The 24,326-nt window shown below is 26.8% G+C and overlaps 3 protein-coding genes across 12 annotated transcripts; 1 reads left to right on the top strand and 2 right to left on the bottom strand.

Moving 5' to 3' along the window:
• Positions 1-64: 64 nt before the first annotated feature.
• On the bottom strand, positions 65-2,304 carry Arpc2 (Actin-related protein 2/3 complex, subunit 2). Of its 2 annotated transcripts, none has more exons than XM_076896975.1 (7): positions 2,074-2,304; positions 1,482-1,575; positions 1,226-1,325; positions 942-1,143; positions 634-854; positions 330-531; positions 65-167 (listed from the first exon to the last, which is right to left on the bottom strand). In XM_076896975.1, the coding sequence occupies exons 1-7, from the start codon at positions 2,145-2,147 to the stop codon at positions 140-142; spliced, it is 921 nt and encodes a 306-aa protein (XP_076753090.1). In that variant the 5' UTR covers positions 2,148-2,304; the 3' UTR covers positions 65-139. The 2 variants fall into 2 exon arrangements, with proteins under 2 accessions (XP_076753090.1, XP_076753091.1); XM_076896976.1 differs by having other exon boundaries at positions 1,482-1,566; positions 2,076-2,239.
• A 1,333-nt stretch (positions 2,305-3,637) lies between these two features.
• Positions 3,638-15,832, top strand: LOC143424654 (diacylglycerol kinase eta). 8 transcript variants are annotated; one of them, XM_076896856.1, is made up of 22 exons: positions 3,638-3,815; positions 4,173-4,377; positions 4,686-4,822; positions 5,145-5,236; positions 5,322-5,452; positions 5,770-5,938; positions 6,012-6,114; positions 9,193-9,515; positions 9,666-9,983; positions 10,076-10,227; positions 10,336-10,582; positions 11,107-11,378; positions 11,586-11,842; positions 11,940-12,231; positions 12,342-12,569; positions 12,727-12,829; positions 12,980-13,249; positions 13,322-13,616; positions 13,688-14,008; positions 14,252-14,347; positions 14,430-14,561; positions 14,823-15,623. In XM_076896856.1, exons 1-22 carry the CDS (start codon positions 3,777-3,779, stop codon positions 15,111-15,113), a joined length of 4,473 nt encoding a protein of 1,490 aa, XP_076752971.1. In that variant the 5' UTR covers positions 3,638-3,776; the 3' UTR covers positions 15,114-15,623. The 8 variants fall into 8 exon arrangements, with proteins under 8 accessions (XP_076752971.1, XP_076752973.1, XP_076752970.1 ...); XM_076896858.1 differs by having other exon boundaries at positions 10,321-10,582; positions 14,865-15,623; XM_076896855.1 differs by having other exon boundaries at positions 9,196-9,515; positions 10,321-10,582; positions 14,823-15,622.
• Positions 15,833-20,925: 5,093 nt separating this feature from the next.
• Glurs-m (putative glutamate--tRNA ligase, mitochondrial) lies at positions 20,926-24,207 on the bottom strand. Of its 2 annotated transcripts, XM_076896933.1 has the most exons (9): positions 24,012-24,207; positions 23,631-23,865; positions 23,340-23,535; positions 23,021-23,235; positions 22,052-22,274; positions 21,777-21,937; positions 21,540-21,703; positions 21,118-21,275; positions 20,926-21,033 (listed from the first exon to the last, which is right to left on the bottom strand). In XM_076896933.1, exons 1-9 carry the CDS (start codon positions 24,109-24,111, stop codon positions 20,953-20,955), a joined length of 1,533 nt encoding a protein of 510 aa, XP_076753048.1. In that variant the 5' UTR covers positions 24,112-24,207; the 3' UTR covers positions 20,926-20,952. The 2 variants fall into 2 exon arrangements, with proteins under 2 accessions (XP_076753048.1, XP_076753049.1); XM_076896934.1 differs by lacking the exon at positions 21,118-21,275.
• Positions 24,208-24,326: the final 119 nt, after the last annotated feature.

The following is a 24,326-nucleotide window of genomic DNA, read 5'->3' as shown; positions in this document are numbered from 1 at the left end:
ATGAGTCAATATCTTTTGTTACAAACAATATTCTCTGCCAGAAGATCAGAAAATTTCTAGCAAGTCTATAAGATAAATGAGGACTCTTTCATTTATCCTTTATTAAAACAATACAAGGAATGTAATTTCACGTTTACACTCATTCTTTCCTGATAAATGTTCGACCCCTGTAAAACATAACATTTTTTAATTTTATTATTCTACTATAATACGGAATATAACCGAAGTAAATAACTAAAGTAAAGAGGAATACGGTACTAATGTTTGTCCATGCATCTTCATCTAATTTTATATATTAAATAGAAAACGTAACTTCTTTAAATACTTACGTAATGGTTTTCTTCTCGGTATTTTTCGATTGAGATCTTGCTCGATTTAGTATTTTTAAAAAATCTGTTGTTTTGGTACGCATCCTCGAGTGAATATAAACTTTACTACACTTAATATGGTAATGCAAGTAATTTCTAAACATATGTATTAAATCAATGGTATTATCACGGGCTTCTCTGTTTGTATGTCTTGGGAATAATACTACAGGAAGAAAAATATACAACAAAGCGTATGAATAAATATATAATTTTTTAACACTTTTCGTATAATTGTAAAGCAATTATCTATTTCTAGTATACATACCAAATGTAATGTATCCAATGCAATCTCCAATTGCTGCTTCAGAATCTTGTAATTCTAGTGGTGGTTCACGGTGATTAAATAATACTTGTGGAGCTGTATGACTTGCACGTCTGCCCTCTTTCAATTCTTGTAAAAATAATTTTCCAATAACCATATCATCTTCATCTTTAAATATTGTGCTAAATACCACTGTTACTCTATCACTTTTGGCTTCAACATACCTTAATGTAAAATATGTATACGTGACAAATCAATACATTATTTGCTAATGTTATTACAGTGAAACCATAGTGAAAGTATATTCTTACATTGTTTCTTGGTCTCTATATTGAATAACCGCCCTCTTTTGCAACTGTGTACCCGGTGAGTCATAATATTCTTCTTGGAAATCAAAGTACTTCTCAAAGACACTAGCAAAGCAATGTCTCTTCAAGAGCGCAATTTTTTTAACTAATAATTCCCAATCTTTGGGTAAATTCTCCAAATCTATCAATACAGACACATTGTAACCTAAAAACAGAAATAGCAACATTTTATTTAACAGTGTTTATACAGTGATTGGAAATATTACAGATTTAACTGAATCATTTACCTGCTTCAGGAGCTATAAGATAAGATCCATATTCACGTATCAATAATTCATCAGCCCCATACTCTTGTAGTTGTTTATAAAATTTCAATAAAATACTTATCTGCAAGGAACATTAACGAAATATATCATTAGTATATAATATCACGACATCAGGAATGAAAATTATACATTTATGAATGAATTTTTAAACAAACAACTATATTACCGTACTGTGATATTCGACACTGTAAAAAAAAGCAATGGTTTTAAAACTTACTCTAATTTTTGACTTATCACCACTTAGATTAGAAATATGAAACAAAACTCCATCAAAATCCGCTATAACAACATCTGTAGATTCCGGTTTATGACTGCAAAAAGGTACACTTCAATTATATTAAATGTAATTAATGTATACATGGAAAGAAAAGTGAAGAAAGATAAATTACTTGATAAAAGTTATAAAATTTATAAAAATCATTTAATTGCAGATATCACATGCATAATTTTTTTTCATATCATTTTTGCATACAATATTAAAACAACATCATAAAAAAGTGTTAAAGCGGTGGATTAAATGTCATGAATATAATACAATTCATATAAAAACTTGTTTGACATAAACCAAAAATAGATAGGTCTTGACTTCAAAATCATTTCTTTTTAATCTCGAATGAAGTTTTTAATAAAAGTTAATAATACAAAAGAAGTTTACAGTAGATACAAATATTAAAAACGATCCTCCCATATTTTACTAAAATGAGCATTACTAATATTTGAAACGGACACCGCCCCGGTTTGATATCTCTGACTTTATCTTAGAAATGTATAAAATATCTTGACCTTAAAAAGGGAAGCAGTTTACTTACCCTGATAGAGCATTTTTTATTTTGTTAGTTAACGTTTCTTCCAGTATCCTATTGTGTATCTCTAACAAAATCATTATTACCTCTTATAATAATTAATCGTAATATTACAACACGATAATTACCAATTGTCTACTAAGAAATTTAATCATACACACGATTCTGACTAATTTATAATCTGTACTCTTGAACCAAGTGATCGTAGGTTTAACATAGCCAGGTCACTCAACCATGCGTTACGTTTTACCACTACCAATAGCAGTTAATGTTTTTGGACAATATTAGTTACACATCGTCTTCTACTAAATCTGTTGAAATCTCTACGTTTAGTTTACCATTAAGTTCGTCAGTGTTTTTAGTTTATAAACAAACATTCTTGTCAGACAAATTTTTTAAAACAATCAATTATGGTATTTAACTAGTTATAATTAAAGAGTCACTAGCCTCATGGTAACAAATCCAGACAAAGTGAAGCAGATTTTCAACAGATCTAAAGTGCTTATCAGTAGCACTGTGTTATTGTTAAATTGGTAATTTCTATTTCAATTTTAATCGTGCCATTCGTTTAAACGATCGAGTAAAACAGAAACGTTTGCAGATCATATGGGCAGTATGAACTCGTCTTTACAATTGAACGCACGCTTCGCCGCGCAGGATGATTTTCTACGATACGTGATCCAATAAAGAAGGAATAAAAAAAGAATCTTTGATCGACTTCAATTTTTATGGCATTCACGATACTTCATTCGTTTGAAACGTTCTTATTCTACGTTTAGAAACATGTATGAACTTTTATTTAGCATTTTTGTAATACGTTTGTTTACAGTAACCTTGTATACTTACACATTTTCTACACCCATAGACTTGTATTAATTCTCACTAATTATGTGACATTAGTGAGAAACAGTAAAACGGATAATAACCCTATCTGGTGCTATTATCTCTCATTGGTTAGCCACGATTGTGCATTTGAATATTACAAAATCAGTACAAATCAGTAATTAACGTAACTATTTATATATGTATATGTAGGAGAAAGTAACAAGTTTTAAATACACTACTACATTATAATGTATATGTAGGTATAGTATAATGAATAATTTTCCTTAATAACTTAAGATTTATTAAGACTTACAGTAACTTATTTCTTTATTTTCTTTCCAAGATACAATGTTAAAATATTTAATAATAGCTATACAATTCGTTTAATTACATAGTAAATATTTGAAGGTAAAGTATACATATGTACATATGATCTCCAAGGAGTTTTAAATGAAATTCTTGATATGTATATGTACGTATAGTTAATTCTGTGTTGTAGTTTTCATTTCAACGCTCGGGACTTTACACTGTAAATAGAATACGAAGCTATCGAAAATCCGATGAAGATGCATTGGGAAGCGTGTTATGTATACAACAATATTCCACTATGATGTATATCGTTTTGATTTAGATATTTATTTATAAACGGGGTGACATGACATGCGCCATGGAAAATAGGACAGAGCAATGGCTTAAAGTAGAAAAGAAAAGAAGACTGCGCGTGTAACTATTACTTCGTTTATTCCGATGCTCGATGCATTTTATTGTGATATTTTTCGCATGTCCGAAAGCCGATTTCCATCGTTTGAATCTAACATTTCTAATTGCTTAAAGTACGTGCATATTACACGCGTTCAAATGTTGTGTTTGAAATTGCAATTCAAATGTCACCAAAGCAACAGAGAGCCCGTTCTCGATTCAAGGTAATCTTTTAGTTTACACCATAAACATACAGAAGTTTACATTTACTTGTTAATTAATTAATAGTTTCGATTTTAGTACTGACATTCTGTTTGCAACAGTATTCATTGCACATATCATAATTGATATCGAGTAGTATTGTTAGTAATTAATTTAATGTATTAAAGAATGGTAAATATAGTTTTTCTTTTCTTTTTTTAATATATATACGGTCATTATTGTCAGATATTAAATATATATTATTAAAAGGATTTTTGTATAACATTCTGATTTTCCTACATAACTATCTAATTTTTTGATAACCAGAATGTAACGTATATTGTGCAAATTAATATATTAATATTATAAAATATTTTAAGGTGATAACTCCATTTCGATCACTGGTTCTCTGTGGCGAAAGTAGACAAAAAATGGAAGATTGGTTGAACGCATTAAGGGCAGTAACAAAGAATCGTTCTCAAACAGACTCTGGAATTGCAGAAATGCTTAGCGGTAATCATCAATGGTATGCGACAAGTCATGCAAGACCAACTTACTGTAATATCTGTAGAGATGCTCTTTATGGTAAATATAAGTATTTTTCTATTTATGTCTACCCTTTAACTTGTAAAAAATATTTTATTTTAATTTTTATGTAGAAGGAAACAAATTTTTCAATATGTCTTTAAATTACTTGTGAAGCTTTTTTATTTTTAGATATTTAATCTGTGTGTTTATAGTGTTTTCTAATATTAATTCTTTAATGCGATAACCTTGTCTTTTTATAATATTCGATTTATTAGAAGAAAGATAAAAAAATAATGCCTTTATTTTAATGTATACAAATTTTAAGTAATATAAATACCTTATGTGTATTGATTTAAATATTGTAGGTGTTACTTCTCATGGTTTGAGTTGTGAAATCTGTAAATATAAAGTTCACAAACAATGTAGCATAAAAGCAATAAATAATTGCAAATGGACCACATTGGCATCTATTGGCAAGGACATTATTGAAGACCAAGATGGGGTATGTGTAGAAGATTGAGTAAAATTATTTCTTTAGAAACATTAATTTTGTTACGTAGGGTATTATGCAAACATTGGTAGAAAATTTGACAACTGATCCCACAGACTAAAATAACTTAAACACAACTTTATTACTTTTGGTTTTGACTTCTAGGATCATTCTTTACATTTTCTGCCAATGGTTGTCAAATACCTGAAATGTAAAAAAGATTTTTATATATATATATATATATGTAGTACGTATTAATGAGAAATGAAACAAATAATTTAAATAAGAAGAAGATAAAGATTTGTAGTTTATTTTATGGATTTATTTTACATAGAACATTACTATGCCTCATCAATGGATGGAAGGCAATTTACCAGTATCCTCAAAATGTTCTGTATGTGACAAAACTTGTGGCTCTGTACTCAGGTATAATATTGTATTGTAAAGAGTATATATAATAAGAGTATGTAACTAATAATTTTTATTTATTCCGTTTATTTTAACCATTTAGGCTTCAGGATTGGAGATGTTTATGGTGCAGAGCCACAGTACACACAGCATGTAGACCTGCCATAAGTGTTAAATGTCCATTAGGACCAGCTAAATTGAGTGTAGTTCCTCCTACAGCACTGCATAGTATAGGTAACATTAAAATTTATAAAATTCTAAAAACATTCATGATGTACTATTAATTTTTAATATTTTAATCATTTTTAGATACAATATATTAGATATATTTAATGTATTGTTAACATTTTATAATTATAGAATGCAGTATTATTAGTAGTTATAAAATGTTGTTCTTTATTATATTAATATTATTGTAAAAAGGAATTTTTGATACTTGTTCACTTAGTATTGAGAAAAAAAGGAATTGAAACATAGTATATTTTTAAAACTGTGAATTTCCTCTAAAGTGTACCAGAAATTTCATATAGGATGTTACAATTATTGTATAGGTAGTGATGAAGCTTGGGAAGCTACTAGACCTACTGGGTGTAGCCCACTTTTAGTATTTGTAAATAGTAAATCTGGTGACAATCAAGGCGTTAAATTTCTTAGGAGATTTAAACAATTATTAAATCCAGCACAAGTATTTGATCTTATAAAAGGAGGACCTGGACCAGGGTAAAATATTCTATAAATTTCTTTACAAGTTACCCAAATAAAACTTTATTAACAATGCTTTACAAATAAATAGGTTGAGATTGTTTCGTCATTTTGATCCATTTCGAATATTGGTATGCAGTGGAGATGGATCCGTTGGTTGGGTTCTTTCTGAAATTGATCGTTTAGGAATGCATGTAAGTAGGAAGTTCGTATAATGTTCTTCTTTTAGAAATATTGGTTAATTGCATGGTTTCGAATTCTTACCTCATGTAATGTATATAAATTTATTTTAAATATCTTTATGCTATGTAGATACTGTAATGCTCTGTAGAGTAATTACTATTGAAACTCGTTCATATGCACACACATATGCACGAAAATGAAATATTATTATAGATATATTTAGAAACCACAGAATTATGCTAATGATAAAGGGTGTTTGAAATTAAAATAAGAAAAAAAATAGTTGATTTTCTTATTATTCGCATGTTTGCATTTTATTACCATTATCTACAATGTTATAATATCTTGCTATATAATATGCTAAAATATCTATATATAGTTACTTTATTTAACCTTTCTCTGAAAGTTAAACTATTTTAATTTAGTTATCAAGTAAATGAAATTTTTTTTTACATTATATTAATTTAATCTCATTTCATTCAAAATAAAAAATGTACATATGAGGAAAGATATTTATAATTAATTAATTATATATGTGTAGCAAAGTATATAGAATTTTTTCTATATGATTAAGTCCATAAAACAAAAAGTAGCATATAAAGCATATAAATAATACTTTAAAAAATTAATTTTCAGTTTCATAGAAGGGTTAAGTGCCAACAATAATGAAAGGCTTTAATATTTTAAACAGCATGGCGTGTCTCTTTTATAATTTTATTTCAGATGATACTGGTGTTTGTGCATTAGGATTCTTTGTATACGTGAAGCTTCATTAACTTTATTTGTAGATGGTAAGTGTAAGATAAGCACGCATTTTTTTAAAATTCTTGGGAATGTCTTGTTATTTGTCATCTATATACACACATATTATTAATATTTAAATATATTATTATTTACATGGTTTTAATTCACAATTTCATGTGACAATTTCTTTTAATCTTTGAATACATTGATGATTAACATAATATTTGAGAATTTAGTGTACATTTATTTTTTAAATTTATACAATTATTAACATTATAGAATCTATCACAATGTTTATAATTCCTTATAAAATATCTATAAGGAACTACGTTTTTAAGAAATGTACATCATCATATAAATCGTAGGTCATTAGGTATCAAAGACTTTGCAAAAATATTCTAATTTTATTAATAATTTTTATTGATTATTAATTCCATAATAATTTTCAACCACAGCACATTGCACACAGTAATTATTGAAGAAAGTATAAATACTTCATTTTTCTTAACAATATAAAAATAAATTTGGTAGAGAACGATCAGCTATTTTCTAAAAATACAATGTTTTTATTAGATTATTGCGCGATATATAACGCAATAAGTGTTTTAAATGAAAAGAAGGTAAACATAGTTGGATTAATAGAAAATAAAATATAAAAAATATAGGAGACAGAACTAAGAATATGACACATAAAAAAATGTTGGTATAAATTTCAAAAAATCGTTTCTTATGTTTCGCTTATCTTGTTACATAATTCAGTGTAATTAAGAGACCGGAGCGATATTGGAACCAATGGAATTTGGATTAAAGTACAAAACAATTCTTCCTATATGATTATAACAATGGAATTAGTTCCTCTGGATTTGGATTTGTAGTGGAATGCTGCATCAGGCGATCCAAAAGGTGTGTGTGACTGAACTGTATGATGTTCAATATAATTGTAGATTGCAGCTGTAGATGTAAATATAAAATAAAATTATTACAGACGATAGTATTGAGACTCAGTTTCACAGGCCTTGTTACTACAGCAAATATAGGGATTTAAAGTTTTTGTCTTAAATTAAATATAATAAGCTTATGGTATATTGCCCTTCAGATTGTAATTTGACATATTATCAGATTTTTATCAAATATTCAAAGATGGAAATCGAAATTCATTTTTTATTTTCTTAATAGTTTTTTAATATTACTCTAATTATCATGTTCTATATGAAACAGTATGTAGAATGTCCTGCATTGACTCCGTCTATCTCAAATATTTTCATTATTTCAAACTATAAACAAAAGCATTACTTATAAATTAATTTTAAGCATTGGTTTCAAACTTGGTACATGGTAGAATTACCATATTTTTATTTTGTATAATGTTACGTGTTTTTAATGTAGCATCTTATAATCGTAGTTTTTATATATATATAGTACAAATTATATAGTACATATAGTTAATATTTGTTCATTATACATAGTTTTACATGTCATAGTAAGCTTTGTTTATAATTTTTCTATTAGTGCTATTTTAGATGATCTTGTAATTATAGTTAAAAAATAATTACAACTAATAAGTAATCTTAATATTTGAAATTGTAAATTTGATAAAAGATTGGTATTGAAAAGAAAATCATAATTTTGAAATGTAATGAAAATTATTTTTTTGTGTGACTTCTTATTATTAATATTTGATAACTTAACATATGTAATTATAAATATTTAACTTTTTAAATTTTCAGAAAGAAACTAAACAAAAAGAATTTTAAAAGAGAGAAGGGAAATTAAATTATTATACCACTATCTAAAATATATTTTTAGTTATAATGGAGGAACAGAAACACTTGTATAATTAACAATAATATTTTTAGTATAATCTGTAGTCGCATCTGCAACAACAGCTTTTTAGGGACAATGAGATTGTTATTTTGTATGCAATGAAAAATTTAAGAAGTAGATTTTGTATAGAGAGTAAGCTATTATTAAATATTATAATAAACTTAGTGTTTTTGATACTTTGTATTTTTGTTGTAAAGGGAAAATTTTTTCTGAATGTTTGATTATTGCTTTGCTTACCTGCAATGTATGTCGTGTAACCGATGAAAAGTTATATATTTAATAATGCAATTCATGTCTCAATGTTTATGTAGTTTATTTTCATTATATTATGACAGCACCTGCAATTTTCAATTTTGTGATGTGTAGATATTGGAAATAATTGGGTAATGAAAATATATGGTCACATAGACCTTGAGATTTTAAGATATTTCTATGAATTGAAACTTACCTTTGTATGTATTTAATCATTTTAAAAACTTTAATGGGATTATTTTTTTTTTGTTGTAAAAATTTTAAAATAGAAGCAGTGTCAGGTTGGAGTCCTACCATTAGGAACAGGAAATGATCTAGCACGTGTATTAGGTTGGGGATCTTCTTGTGATGACGACGCTCATTTGCCTCAGTTATTAGAGAAGTACGAAAAAGCAGGCACAAAAATGCTTGATCGATGGAGTATTATGACTTTTGAACGTAGCATATCTTTGCCATGTCACAAAACTGTTTTAAGTCGCTCTAATACTACATTAAAATCCAACATTGCCCATCAATATGAGAATAATGTTATTACTCATATAACAAACATTTTACAATCGGATCAGGAAAATGTAGTTTTATCTAGTATTAAGTAAGTATTCTTTATTAGAATAAATTAAGTCAATGATAGCTATTTGAAATAAATTGTTCATCATTTTATATAATCTAATACGATACAAAAATATATAGTATGTACCATGTCAAGAGGTACAAACTATTTTAATAAATTTATTATGTGCAGAATTTTATGTGGTACAGTAAAGGATTTTGCAACATATATAATGGAAAATATAAACTCAGAGGACCAAGAAGTGAAAGAAAAATGTAAAAGTCTTCAAAAACAGCTTGATTTGTTTTTACAAATATTGCATAAAGAAGAAGGATTTTTAACTGAGCACGTAGAAGATGATATTGATGATATTGTACTAAATACTGAAATTTCTGTTTTATCTGACAATTATGAAAAAGGAGTATTGGAAAAACCAGAAAAAGACATAACAAACTTAAAAAAGGTCCAAAGGAGGAAACAGCTTATTGAGAAAGAAACTGTAATATCAAGGTATCTGAAATATTTATTGTCTATTTGAACAAAATAAAAAATATATAGTATTTAAATATAGAACATTTTTTATCATCTTTACAACATTTTAGAGCAAACAGTTTGAAAAAAACAGTGAGAAAACTTGTGGAATATTCTGAACTAGTTATGGATGATCAGATTGATGTAAACACAAAACAGGATACTAAAATGGCAAATACTAATATTTCAATAGATGACAGTACTGTATTAAATTCAATATTAAGTAAGTTTATAATATTATACAGCTAATTTGAATTTTTCATAAAAAAGTTTCTAAATATTTCATTCTTTTGAATAAAAAATATTTTTATACTAGAAAAATATACTTCAGATAAAAAGCAACAATTAGATATTCCTGGTTTAAAAGTGGACCACGTTGAAAGTTTATCTGTTGGACCATTAATAGAATCTGTGAAAAGTACAGATGATTCAACATGTACTAGCCCTACACCTAATGTAGCATCTCTAAGTCCTATACCTGATCTTAGAAGAGATTCTCAACCTGAAGAGTTACTAACATTACCTGCTCCTGATGGTTTTGCTGACAGTAGGCGAAACAGTGAAAATTTGCCACAAGGGTAGATATCTTAGTCCCTTACTGTGCATACAGTTATATATCTCCTTAAGAATGTGTATAAAAGTCATTTGTGTTTAATGTGTTTATTTTCCAATAAGAGTTAATCGAAAAGAAAGATTATGTAGCTTTGTTTTGATAAATAAGTTTCGATAAATAACCCCATATGCTTATTTCAATAGTAAATATAAATATTTAAAATAGTTTTATTAAACTAAAATATAGAAAATGACCAGGTTCAATTAAAATATTGAAATATTGGAATATTTCATACAAATGCATATGCTAAATGCATATGTACTTCGTGGTACACCATTATAAAAATGAATATTATATTTTCCGTGTATATATATATATATATATATTTGAACACAAAAGAGTATTATTTGTTTTAACGAAAGAAACAATTTTTTTGCATTTCCACAATACAAATATATTCTATAAGATATGTTGTCTATTATAGAAAATGGATTAACTAATGTCATAGATAATGAATTTTAGATCATGAATATTGAATTTTGTTTTCAGTCCATTTAACTTTCACGTGCCTACAACTCACTTTATGTTTATGGATAATGAGCAAGAAGCAGAGACTCCTGTATCTAATGACCAACAAATATCTGATTCTAATGCCGAAGTTTCTTCAGAATTTCATGTCAGTGTTACAAGGACTACATTCGATACGAGTTCACCTTCTGAAGATGGAACCACCCAAGATATCTCTTCTGATATAGATTCAATCCAATCACCAGAGCATGAACAAAGACTTGAAAATAGAGCTAAAATAGAAACAACTAGAGGTAATTTTTAATAATAGTATTATTAATGTGTACAGTACAATATTTTATAGAATCTTGTTATGTATTTAATAGTTCGTGTAGTTGTAGATGATTTGAGTAAATCAAGTAAGGTAAAATATTCTGGCTATATTTATAAGGAATACATCAAAGTAATTGATAAGTATAAAGTATATTCGACATATTTTATGATTGATTTACTCATTTCAGCATGTATAGGTAGTGATGTATTTGACTCTGAAATTAGACACATTGATTCTCCTGACAATTCAGAAATGATCACAAGTGAAATACAGAATTCTGAAAGTTTAATGGGACAAGATCTGACTAGTACAATGAATGGAGAAGAATATGATTCTGTAAGAGAGTATTTAGAAAATGAATTAGAAAATACTGATATTACTAATGAAACTGCTAAACGATCATTTAAAAGACCAACAAGAAATTCTACCGTTGTAGAGATTGAAGTAAATATAATATAATTAATTATGTATTTTATTATTTTATTTCAATGCGTTACAACATATGAAATTTAATATACGACTTAAATTCATTTTGTTCCAGAATAAAATCAAGTACAAAATGGGATCATCTGGACAGAATGTAAATGAAGTTAATAAAATTAAAGATTCTCAGGATGGCAAAGCATCTGATTTGCTAAGTCCTGTATGTTGTTTTACCGTTTCTTCGGATACTACTCCAACAAATGAAAAGCCTAATAATTTTCCACCTACCATAAGTGTTATAATTAATCCCCCTAGTCCATCAATGTCGATTGAAAGCCAACATGATTCAGATGCAGAATATAAAATGAGTCCTTACTTAAGACGACACATGGGTGAAAGTATGGAAAAATGTAAGTTAATGCTTTATACTTTCAAGTTCTGTTATGTATTAGTACAAGTTTTATGGTGTTTATACTATTTTTGCTTATTGTCTAAAATAATTAATTTTACAAATTATTAGTAAGTGTAGAGCTACCGGAATCAGGTTTTTCTCCTCAAGCCACTCGTCGAATTAGCAGTGGAAGTTTGTTGAAAGCATCAGAAGTTGTTTCTTTAGCTGCTACAGCTGCAAGATTTGGCGGTTCTAATGCAAGTTTGCGTCATGAGAGAATAAAATCAGTGGACAAGACAGAAGATACCAAAAAACTTCCAATTATTAATCCAATGGTTCAGTTGCCCATGTGGCCAAGTGAGTAAATATTTGTATTTAAAAAAAATGTTAATGTGACCTCAGTATTTCTTGTCGTATAGTTTATTAATATTTTATAAAATAAATTTTAAATAAAAACGGTAATTGTATATCGTTTATGATAAATGTGGAAATTTACTATTTTGTGTTTTTGTAGATATCAGTGGTGGAACAGGACTTATCAGTCAAGCTTTACTTGCAAATGCAGATGCACTTTGTGCTGCAGTATCACCATTAATGGACCCTGATGAAACTTTAATGTAAGTTTAATATTTTCTGGTGTACCTTATGTGATATTATTACATTATTAATCAATAAAACAAAATTTAAAAAAATAAGCTACTTGTAAATAAAGTAAATGGAAAACAAAATATTATGTATAAAATTAAGTATTTTATCAATCGTTGCAGGGAAGGTTACTTCGAACGCTGCGTTATGAATAATTATTTTGGAATTGGCATAGATGCAAAGATTAGTCTAGATTTTCATCATAAAAGAGAAGAACATCCCGAAAAATGTCGATCACGAGCGAAAAATTACATGTGGTACGGCGTATTAGGATCAAAACAGTGGTTACAAAAGACATATAAAAATCTTGAACAAAGAGTACAGTTAGAATGTGATGGTCAACGAATACCATTACCTTCTTTGCAGGGGATTGTTGTATTAAACATTCCAAGGTAAATATACAAATGTAAAATATACATATAAAATACTTGATATTGAAAACTTATAAAATTGTATTTTTGTAGCTTTATGGGTGGTACAAATTTTTGGGGAGGCACAAAAGAAGGAGATTTGTTTTTAGCACCGTCATTCGACGATCGTATATTGGAAGTGGTAGCTGTGTTTGGTTCTGTTCAAATGGCTGCGTCGCGACTTATTAATCTACAACACCATAGAATTGCCCAATGTCAAACAGTTCAGATTAATATTTTGGGTGATGAAGGAGTACCTATACAAGTTGATGGTGAAGCTTGGATTCAACCACCTGGTATTATACGCATTATACACAAGAATCGTATGCAAATGCTCTACAGAAATAGGGTAAATAAAGTTAATTTACACGAGTATTAGGGGACAGTAACTGTACTATAATTTATATTTTATAAATGTAGGCACTCGAAACATCGTTGAAGACATGGGAGGAAAAGCAACGCAATATGCTAAATGCAATATCTCAATCAGCGTCTACTTTAAGTAATACACAGTTGCAATCACAACCCAAACCTGTGCAGGTGCATAGTAAGCCATCACATTTGAACGATGAAGAGATGTATATTTTACTAGGATTTATTGAAACTGTTACAACTTTAGTCAAATGGGTTAAACTTCTTATTATATCACACCCAAGTTTGGAACCAGATTTGTATCAAGTTGCTGCACGAACAGCTGACGCACTTGAACAAGTTCATCCGGATGGAAAAATTTTACAAGGAGTTAGTGGTTTTTAATACCACATTATAATTACTATTTACAATTTTTCTTAAAATCAAGTAACTTTATTGTAGTAATAATGTAATTTCATTTTGATATTTTTGCTATAAGTTTTATATATATTTGTTAAGTATGTTGTATAAATAACTTACTACTTGTTTATTGATTTAATTCTATTACAATTATATTATTTGTTATTGGGTAGCATTTAAACTAAATATATAATGTACATTTTCATTCAACAGACCAATTTGAGACCAGTCGTGACAGAGCTGGTGTCCAGTGCAAGACAACTTTACGAAGACTCATGTGAATTACTTAGAGATAAAGCATATAACTTAGTTAGTATTTTATTATATACTTTTGTTTGATATTGGGTTCTTTCGTTAATAACTTTTTAATAACAAAATTTCTATGATATAGAAGTTACGGGAAGACTTAGAAAATAAGTTATCTTTTTCATTGGCTAGTATGGAACAAGAATTAAAAAAATGCACATTTGATGAAGGAGGGACAGGTTTAGTATACTTCCAACATTTGCCATCAGATGATCAGGTATACTTTTCCATTTTTCCTCTTGGTGCTTAAATGTATGTACACTGCTGCTCAAAAGATTTAACTAAAAGTAAAAGTTATAATTATAATACACTTAGCTTTTCAGCAAATCAGTATTAATTATTTAAATACTATATTAAATTACTAAATATGATATTTCCTTTAAACTTTTGAATGTCAGTGCAACTCCTACGATTATTATATTTTGGTACAATAAATGTAAATTAAAGATGAAACTTTAATAATATTACTTTTATATAGGGAGATAAAAAGAATCGTCATAGAGGTTTATTCTGGTTAAAGTTCCGACGTTCAGGAGCTAACTCTGGAGCACATCCCGCTCGAGATCAAGTTACTACATGGGGCGTACAAGAAGTGTGTTCTTGGTTGGAGAATCTACAGCTGGGTGAATATACCGACAAGTTTATTTCCCACGATATACGAGGTAGGGAATTGTTATCACTAGCCCGTAGAGATCTCAAGGAGCTTGGTATTACTAAAGTAGGACATGTTAAGCGAATTTTACAAGCTATCAATGATCTGAATAATTAGGTATACGACATTTATTTAAACACTTAAAAGTATAAAATATACAATCAATAAAGTAGCGTGTTATGCCAGTAATGATTAATCTGAACATACTATATTATCCGAAATATAATATACATTGATGCTACTGAACATAGAGTTTGAATATACATATATATAGATCATTCTAAAAGTAGAAAAATGGTTAGATCCTTACATTATAATTAAAAGTCTTATGTGTAATAGTAAAACATGAATCTAATACAGGAAGGAACCCAGTGTGACACAGCAGTGTTATAAAAAATATTATTTTTTTTCTCTGCTGTGTATAATGAAATAATGTTACTTGTGCCAAATTGTTGAACTGATTCTATACAAAAAGACAACTGACTATAAGTGAGTTATAAAAACACTCTTTTGTCTTTTAAAAATACAAATATGCTATAATTATTTGTAACTAAATACGTTTTGATGCAATTCATATATCATATAAAATATTATTAGACACGAGCATAGCATTAATTATGCATTTATTAGACAAACAAATTTGGATTAGTATAAAAATTCATTATAAATTATAATTTAAGTTATATTTGTTCCTTCATACATATATATATATTGTACAAAAGTTAAAGACTTCTACAATCACGTACTAGTATAAATTATGTATAAGTTTAGAGATGTATATGATTACTTACTGTTTTTTACATTTAATATATATTACAATTTAGAATTTCAAAAAATCATGTTACGTTTACTTGCAACAGTATTAATATATTTGAAGAATACATTCTAAAGTTGGATATGAAATAAGTATAGTCAATTATATAATTTATAAAAGTATATTCTATTTACAATTTGTATTGATTTGTTCTATATTTGATTTTCCATAAGTAATTATGCAATATATATATATATAGACATTTATACCCACATGTACACAATTAAAAACATGTTATGCAACATGTGTGTGTGCTTGTGTGCATGTATGCACATGTATTATAGTGTGTACATATAAGGGCTCCATACATTTTTTTAAGCTCATTATTCAATACTTGTAATATTTTACTATGTTTAAATTTTTATCAAATTTAAAAAATACTTGAAAAACATTTTTAACACAATGCAACATAATTAAATGAATGCGAGTTTTAATTTCTACGATCACATTTTAACAGCCTTCATGTAAATGATTAGAGTGATGATGAAGATACTACTAATAATGATAAAGAAAACGTGTGTGAAACACCCACGCCAATGGCAATAAAAGTATCATGTACAAATTTATGATATGGAAAAAGATATGGAAACAATTTTTTAAAGTGTATAATAATTTCAATGTTACAATGCTAACAAAAAGAATGCTGTCAGGAAAAAAGGAATTTGTGTAGTACGCGATTGACAATTAAAACTCTAAGAATATTTAAGATTCACTCAAGTATTATATTTATTGGGTAGGAAGTAATTCAATTTGAAATAATCTTATATAAATAAGCTTATGAAACTAATAATATTGTAGTTATTATTGGCTTTATTATCGCTACTCTATTATTACTTATTAATGATAAATTTATAAATGTAAAAGAAAACAATCATTATCTTTCAAAGATCTATAGGAACTGCCTATGGCTGAATTGTTCAGAAGTGTAATATCTCTTTATTGTTTTACCTTTCGTTATATTCTTTCTCACTCTCTCAAACAAGATTGATGAAATATCAAATTTTAACATTAACCAAGAGCTAACATGTGATTTCAAAGTTTAATTTCAATTTATTTGGTTTATAATATATAACAAATAGACTGTGCTGTGCATTGACTTATCTAAGTCAACTTACCTAAGTCTAGATTGAATGCTAGAAAATGAATTTGCTGAATTAGTTTCTCCCTCTTCTTAACGCGTAATCCACTGACTCTGTATGTACATTTATATTCAGTCGGATATGTGTATACAATTTGCATATGCAATGTTTGTTCTATTGTGTATGCATATTGTATTTACGTTATGTATATATGTATGTGAACACTGATTGAATATCCTTTATACGCATGTATACGTTTATTTATCAATTTAATAACCATTCAATTATTATGTAATAACACAATATTATTATATTATATATAACATAATATAATATAATATAATATATTATACTATAATATATATAATATAATGTATTATACTGTAATATAACACTATTATTAATTTTGGAAACTTTTCAGCTGCCACCTGTCACATTGCATTAATTACTTAGAACTTTTCTAAATATAGGGATCATTGATCTCAATTTCCATATTTTCTATCCATCTTTTATCATTTTTTGTTAGTGCGTGAAGTATTAAAATATCAAACTATGTATCTACATCTGCAGAACGACTAATGACAATTTCTATAATATCGATTATGAAAATATCAAAAACAATACAGTGTCTGTTAATTTATTAGTTAATGATAGATACTATCTGTATAAATTTTTACTCTAACAGTATAACGTTTTTACATGCACATAAACACAGTACACGTATATATGATGATATATACAGATATTTTATGTAGAAAAGCATGTGTATAAGAGCAGATGTGTTTACATAGTTTTTTGTTTATAATTGCAACATTATAATTATATAAAATACTGAAATTTCTGATTTAATAGATATTATAGACCAAATCTTATAGCAATCTCTCTATATTTAATACCTATATTAATTTTTTTCATTAACACTTTATTTAAAAGCAACACACATGAATATATTAATGTCAAAATCATACCAAAACTCTTAAAATTAAAATTAGATATAAATAACTTTAAACAATAATCCTTATTTAGTAACTTACAATTTTGCAGTATTGTAAGATTGTAAGATACATGTTATTGTAGTTCCATGGTTCCAATTTGGTTTTGTAAATAGAGAAGGTTCAAATGACAATATATAAAATATGAGTGAACATTTTAATATGTTGGAAGAATAAATTTCTTACATGATTCTGTTACTTTATGTAACAAAACAAAGAGAAGAAAATGTATGTTTCACACTTTTTATTCACTTCTTATTCATTGACTCAGCAAGTGAAAGGAGGATGATTAAATTGTTCCCCGTACTATAAATAGTTTTTAGGATATAAATATAATGATAATAATATTAATGTATTCCTTAAAACTTTTCCAAATGATGCATTTTAATCTAATACATCATTCATTATACCTTGTCTTTGCAAATATTTCTAAGTGCTCAATCTGTACCACGAAAATAAATTAATTGTTTCGTGTGTACATGTATGAAGAATTAATATGTAAATCTCTATTCCACTATCTAAATCTACAAGGACGAAGTGCCTACCCTAGATTTTTTAATCTTAAAATATGTAAACAGTATTTACTTTTTTTAAACTGGTATTATATTATAATTAAATTTCCGATACTTATGCACATGTGATGTGTTAAAGCATGTAAATTACATCCATTTGGTGTGAAGAAAATATGTGTAAATGAGTGTATACAATTTTGAAAATCAAAAGAAATAAGGACAAAATTACTAATTTACTACTAGTTTAAGTTTTATTTTTTTATCTATTTATAATAAAAATATTAATTTGCATTAATATTCATGCTCTAATTCTAATATATCAACTTCAAAATTTTAACACACATACCAAATTTTACATCTAGTATTATAAACATCACAAATAGGGGAGTTGAGAATTAGTTTACATGTGATATTTGTTTAAGATTAAAGTAAAAATTATAAGTTGTATTTGATATTAATAATATGCAACATTAATGACAGTATTATATAATTTCATATTTATACATCTAATATTTTTTAAAATATCTAGTGAACATAAACAACATGACAATTATAACGCACATGTTACATGATAAAAAATATTGAAGAGGTATATACATTTTATAGAGAACTAGTTTGGAGATTCGTAGATGTATGGAGATTAACAACTAGAAAAACTTTGGCGCAGTGTAGAAACTTTTTATTAGAAGAACACTTTGGTAAAACTAGGGATAGAATCACATATTTTGCATTGAGTATATTTTCAAATGTATTTTCCTTCATGTATATATTGTTTTAATGAATGAATAATTACTTTGTTGTACCTATATTATACAAACAATGAAGAATCACTTGAATGAATTTATTTTATATTAATTAAACTAATAGTGAATAATATATCAAAAGATCCAAACCATATTGTTATGAATTACTATATGTGAAACAGTATGGGAAGCTCCAATTTTATTTAGCATTGATATAATATAGTAATAAAGTTTTATTTTGTGCTTATTATATATATGATATCATTTCTAGTTTAAAAACTATATTTAGTACGTTTATAGTAAATCTTAAAGCAAATTCTCTGCACATAATTCAATATAAAAAAATCTCTTGCACAAAATGAATAACAGAATAAGTAAATTTGTGAATTATAAACTCTTAAATGTTCACTAAAGTAGTTTATTAGACTATAAAAATTGTACACAATTATTTAATTACACAGCCATTTAGAACATGTGAATAGTATTAAAGTTTCTTAAACTAAGTATTAAAACATTCTGAATAAAATGGTTCCAATATAAAACTTAAAACTATTTATTGATTTTTAATAATGAACTAGTATATGTATTACAAATGTATTACTCCTTATAAAAAGTAGACATAGACTTCGAATGTAGATTCAAACTTTTATCGCAATTAATAAAGTTTGACAATTTCCTTTGATCGTTAGAAAAAAAGTGTAACAATCTTATGTCTAGAGACGCATCTTCTCTGATATGTAAGATACTTAAATATAATTTTCAATTGTAACGTTACTGTTTTTATTTAAGATATCTTAATCTTAAGCCATGCATTGTAAAACTTGTCAAACCACTTTACAAATATATAAAGAGAAATTTGATTGATGGTGTGCGCGGGCGCGCGTGTGTGTAGGTATGTATATAAATGTATTTAAAAATTAATGGAAAACAGAAGCGCTCCACTCCTACACTTACAAAAAAGATATATTTATAATCAAATGCAATCAGTATTTCAATTTCTTTGTAAGAGTCTTATATACCTTTTATTTATTGTATTCAAATCAGATTGAAATGATTGTTATTCTTATACGTTATTTTACAATTTTTTCTTATAAACGGTTATTGTATACATCAACAAATTTCTACATTTGACAAAATGTAGTAAAAAATAATTATAAATGTTGTCTAACAAACCATATAAGTTATATAACTTATTAATTGCATTTTCAATATCTTTATAGAACTTTTTGAGGTTTTACTAGAAGTTTTGAATCCTCATTAAATTGTAAGCATTATGTTTATATACATATATAATGCGTTAATAAAATTTGTTAGTAGTATCCTTTCACCTACTTCCAGAGATATATAATTTAAATTAATAAATACTAACATATGTTCAGTTTCCATTAAATAATATTTAATGTATAAATAATACACTTTTTTATTTCGTTTCATACTTTATTAGTTCTTCCGTGAATTATTCTGTATTTGAATTCAAGGAATATTTAATGTATTTAATTTATTTAACAAATATTCATCAAAGAACACAAGTTTAAAAAGAAATGCATAGCTTATAACTTTATGTATCTTATACCATACGAAATTAAATACTTCTAGAGTATTTTTAAAGATATATATACATGAAAAATGTCTTCTTATCAATACTTGTTTTAAAAATAACAATATTGACTAGATTCTCAGATTCTTTTATTCTATTTAAAATTATTTTCATTATACTTCTTTCTGTTAGCGAATATTTATTGGAAGTAAAAACATTGATATTAAAGTATAATATTAATTTTAAACTTACAAATATACGTAATTTGACCTTTATTTTTTAAGAAATGTAGCGTTTTATTCTCAACAAAGTCGATTCTTTTCCTAGAATTTCCACCATTTCAGCTACAGGAGGGCCTTCCTAAAAACATAAAAATATGTATTAATGAGAAGGAATTTTTAATTGTATAAAAAAAAAAAGATTTGTGTAATCCTTTCTATTTACCTTCAAACCACTAAGAATGAAACGTAAAATTTCCATTAGCATTGAATATGAAATTTTATGTTCAGTACAAAATTCTTTTAGGTAACTGTTTAGCCATGCTTTATTAAACTTTTCCAAGTCAGTTTCATCCAAACTTTTACTTAATTGTTTAAGCGTATCTGTAAGATAAAAAGATGTATTTTGTAATTATATACAACAATGACTAAATTGAAAAAGAACAAAATGAGAATATTAAAAGTATTCAAGCACATGTTGCAAAACTAGTGTTTGCCATAACACTATTCTGCTATTTTGAGTATAAAAAATAAATAGAATTTTTTGTATTTCTTCAAAAAACAGAATAAGTAAAATATTGTCCTTTTTTCACTTGATAATTCAATTGAACTTAATGATACAAAACATTCAATAAATGAATATTATACCTAAATATTCTAACTGAACAGTATTCAATGATGCAGTTGGTACAATCCATAGGAAGGCTAAATTTGGAGCTACAAGATCATTTAATTTCGATATTCTATTCCGTGCCCATTTTAACGCAGAAATTATATGACGTTCATCTAACTGTAAACTTCCATCAGTTTGCCTAAAACAATGTTTAATATGTTTAAAAAATTTTAGACAAACGAAGATTGAATGTTATACAAAAAAATGCATACCGATTTGGAAATGCATCCATAACTAACTTTTTAATTCTTTCAATAAAAAGTTTATTATTTTTTTCATTCCCTAATAATTTTGACATCTCTAACTTATTGAACTCTAACAGTCTTGAAGGTGAAAGTTTACTGGAACTTGATTTTATTTTAGATACATCAAACTGAAACAATAAAAATAAGGTGAAATAAATAAAGGAAAGAATGCACAGCAAAATTCTTGTACTTGAATTACCAGTATATGAGAAGAAAAATGTAATGTAAAAGAGAGTAAATACTTGTTTAATTAATTCTTCATAACTGTCTATATAATGAGCACCTCCTTTGTTATCAAAACCACCACCAGCATGAATAACATAATTTAAAACTGCTAATGGAAACATTCCTTCCTTTCTGAAAGATTCAATGTTTACATCATTTTGTCGTTTCGACAATTTTGATCCATCTGAATTTAATATCAACGGTAAATGTCCATATATAGGTGGAGTCCAATTAAATGCTCTGTAATAATTATAATCATATTTTATTGATTTTTATATTTATAGAAACCTTTCTATAGTTAAACCAAAATTGTGATTGCAACATAAAAAGCTAAATAAAATTTTAGAAAATTATTATAATACATTTAAATTTAATAATGAATTAATTCTATCTAAGTATTTGATAGAATATATCTAGATATATTAAATTCGTATAATATTCATGTACAATGTATATACATATGTATAAAATTATTTAGTACAAGTATTACACAGTACTGCACACATAAAAATGTGAAAAGATTATAATATATATTACATATTTATATACACATCTGCACATTTCAATTTTATGTATGTACACGTATTTCTCCATGACACTTTTAACCATTAAGAAACTGCATTTAATAATTAAAATTCTAAAAACAAATTTCTATTGAAGGAAAGTATATTAAGAAGTTTATTATATTAAATACCATTCACATAATAAGCATTTGTATCCAAAAATATAAAAAACACATGCCACCTTCAAATATACTTTATTGCTCATTATACATTATTCCAATACAACATAATTAACATTAAAACTATTCCTATAATTATAGAATCTAAAATATGAATAATAAAATTTACAATTAACAAATATTTAATATTCTATTTCTACTTTAAATTAAAGATATCCTAAAATTGGTATATTAAAAATGTGCAACTTAAAAGTGTTATAGAACAAACTATTCATAAATTATTATAAGTTCTATTAGTACTTACTTAAACATCATTATGTGCTTAGGTGTAGATACTTGCCACTCAATTCCTCTGAATACATGAGATATTTCCATAAGATGATCATCAACAACATTTGCAAAATGATAAGTCGGATAACCATCCGCTTTTATAATAACTGGATCTCCTTCCCTTTGCGTAATATCATGCTCTATTCTACCATATATTAAATCATCAAAACATTCTATTCCAGAAAGTAACTACAGGAACATAAGCAAATGTTTAAAGCTAAAGTTAATAACAATAGTTATATTGTAACAAAATTAATGTATTGTATTAACTATATAATATCATTTTCGTATACCTTAAACCTAATACAAAAAGCATCTCCATTATCAAGCTTCCTTTTCACTTCATCATCGCTTAAATGTCTACATCTATTATCATATTTAGGCACTTGTCTGCATTTTATTGCTTCCTTTCGCAATAACTGCAATCTATTTTCTGTGCAGAAACAGTAATACGCAGATTTATTATTTATAAGTTTAAGTACTTGCTCTCTGTAATTGAACGAACGGTAAATTAAAAAATGTCACTCATAGAATACAAAAAATGATATCAGAAATTTTTGATACATATGACAATTATATTATACTTGTATATTTCAAGACGTTTCGATTGCAGGTATGGCCCAACAGGTCCACCTCTTATCGGATCCTCGTCAGGTATAATTCCGGACCATAATAAATCATTTTGAATTTTTTCTATCGCTTCTGGTATGCATCTGCTTTGATCTGTGTCTTCGATGCGTAAAATAAATGTGCCATTATTAGCACGTGCAAACAAATAATTGTACAACGCAGTTCGTAAACTTCCAACATGCAACAAGCCTGCAATAATTTTTAAAAATCATTTCATACTGAGGAGACATTAATGCTACAATAAAAGAAATAAAATATTATTAAATATTCTTGCTTTACATCATTTTCTGTTAAACAATACTGTACAAAATGATGTAAATAACGATATTACATACCAGTTGGGCTAGGTGCGAATCGAACTCGTACTTGCACTTTTTTAAAGAATCGCTTTTGCACAAACTGAACATTTACAATACGGAGTATGTTATGCTTCATCGTATTACAAATTTAATTAAAATTTTTATTCAAGTTTTACACATCAAATGTTATTACGTAAATTATCCTACTTCATACCAGTCCACGAGGGCATAAGTTATAATTACACATCGATATGACTGCAAGCTGCTCCTTAAATTCAATTTTTATTTTTTATATTCATAAAATGAACGTACAGAGCAAGTAGGTTATCAAGATCATGTAATTCGGTTACA

Source organism: Xylocopa sonorina, chromosome 6 (assembly GCF_050948175.1).
Source record: "Xylocopa sonorina isolate GNS202 chromosome 6, iyXylSono1_principal, whole genome shotgun sequence".
NCBI lineage: Eukaryota > Metazoa > Arthropoda > Insecta > Hymenoptera > Apidae > Xylocopa > Xylocopa sonorina.
This window is presented reverse-complemented; position numbering and strand designations above follow the sequence as displayed.

Bases quoted from the DNA above. Each gene is read 5' to 3' on its own strand.
- Arpc2 (XM_076896975.1), bottom strand. From the start codon at position 2,147: ATGATTTTGTTAGAGATACACAATAGGATACTGGAAGAAACGTTAACT. The intron at 1,576-2,073 runs GTAAGTAAACTG...ACCTTTTTGCAG, and splicing joins ATAAAAAATGCTCTATCAGG to TCATAAACCGGAATCTACAG. The intron at 855-941 runs GTAAGAATATAC...TTTTACATTAAG, and splicing joins TATAGAGACCAAGAAACAAT to GTATGTTGAAGCCAAAAGTG.
- LOC143424654 (XM_076896854.1), top strand. From the start codon at position 3,777: ATGTCACCAAAGCAACAGAGAGCCCGTTCTCGATTCAAG. The intron at 5,939-6,011 runs GTAAAATATTCT...ACAAATAAATAG, and splicing joins AAAGGAGGACCTGGACCAGG to GTTGAGATTGTTTCGTCATT. The intron at 11,379-11,585 runs GTAATTTTTAAT...TACTCATTTCAG, and splicing joins TAAAATAGAAACAACTAGAG to CATGTATAGGTAGTGATGTA.
- Glurs-m (XM_076896933.1), bottom strand. From the start codon at position 24,111: ATGAAGCATAACATACTCCGTATTGTAAATGTTCAGTTTGTGCAAAAG. The intron at 23,536-23,630 runs GTATAATATAAT...GTTCAATTACAG, and splicing joins AAACGTCTTGAAATATACAA to AGAGCAAGTACTTAAACTTA. The intron at 21,938-22,051 runs GTATTTACTCTC...TTATTGTTTCAG, and splicing joins ATGAAGAATTAATTAAACAA to TTTGATGTATCTAAAATAAA.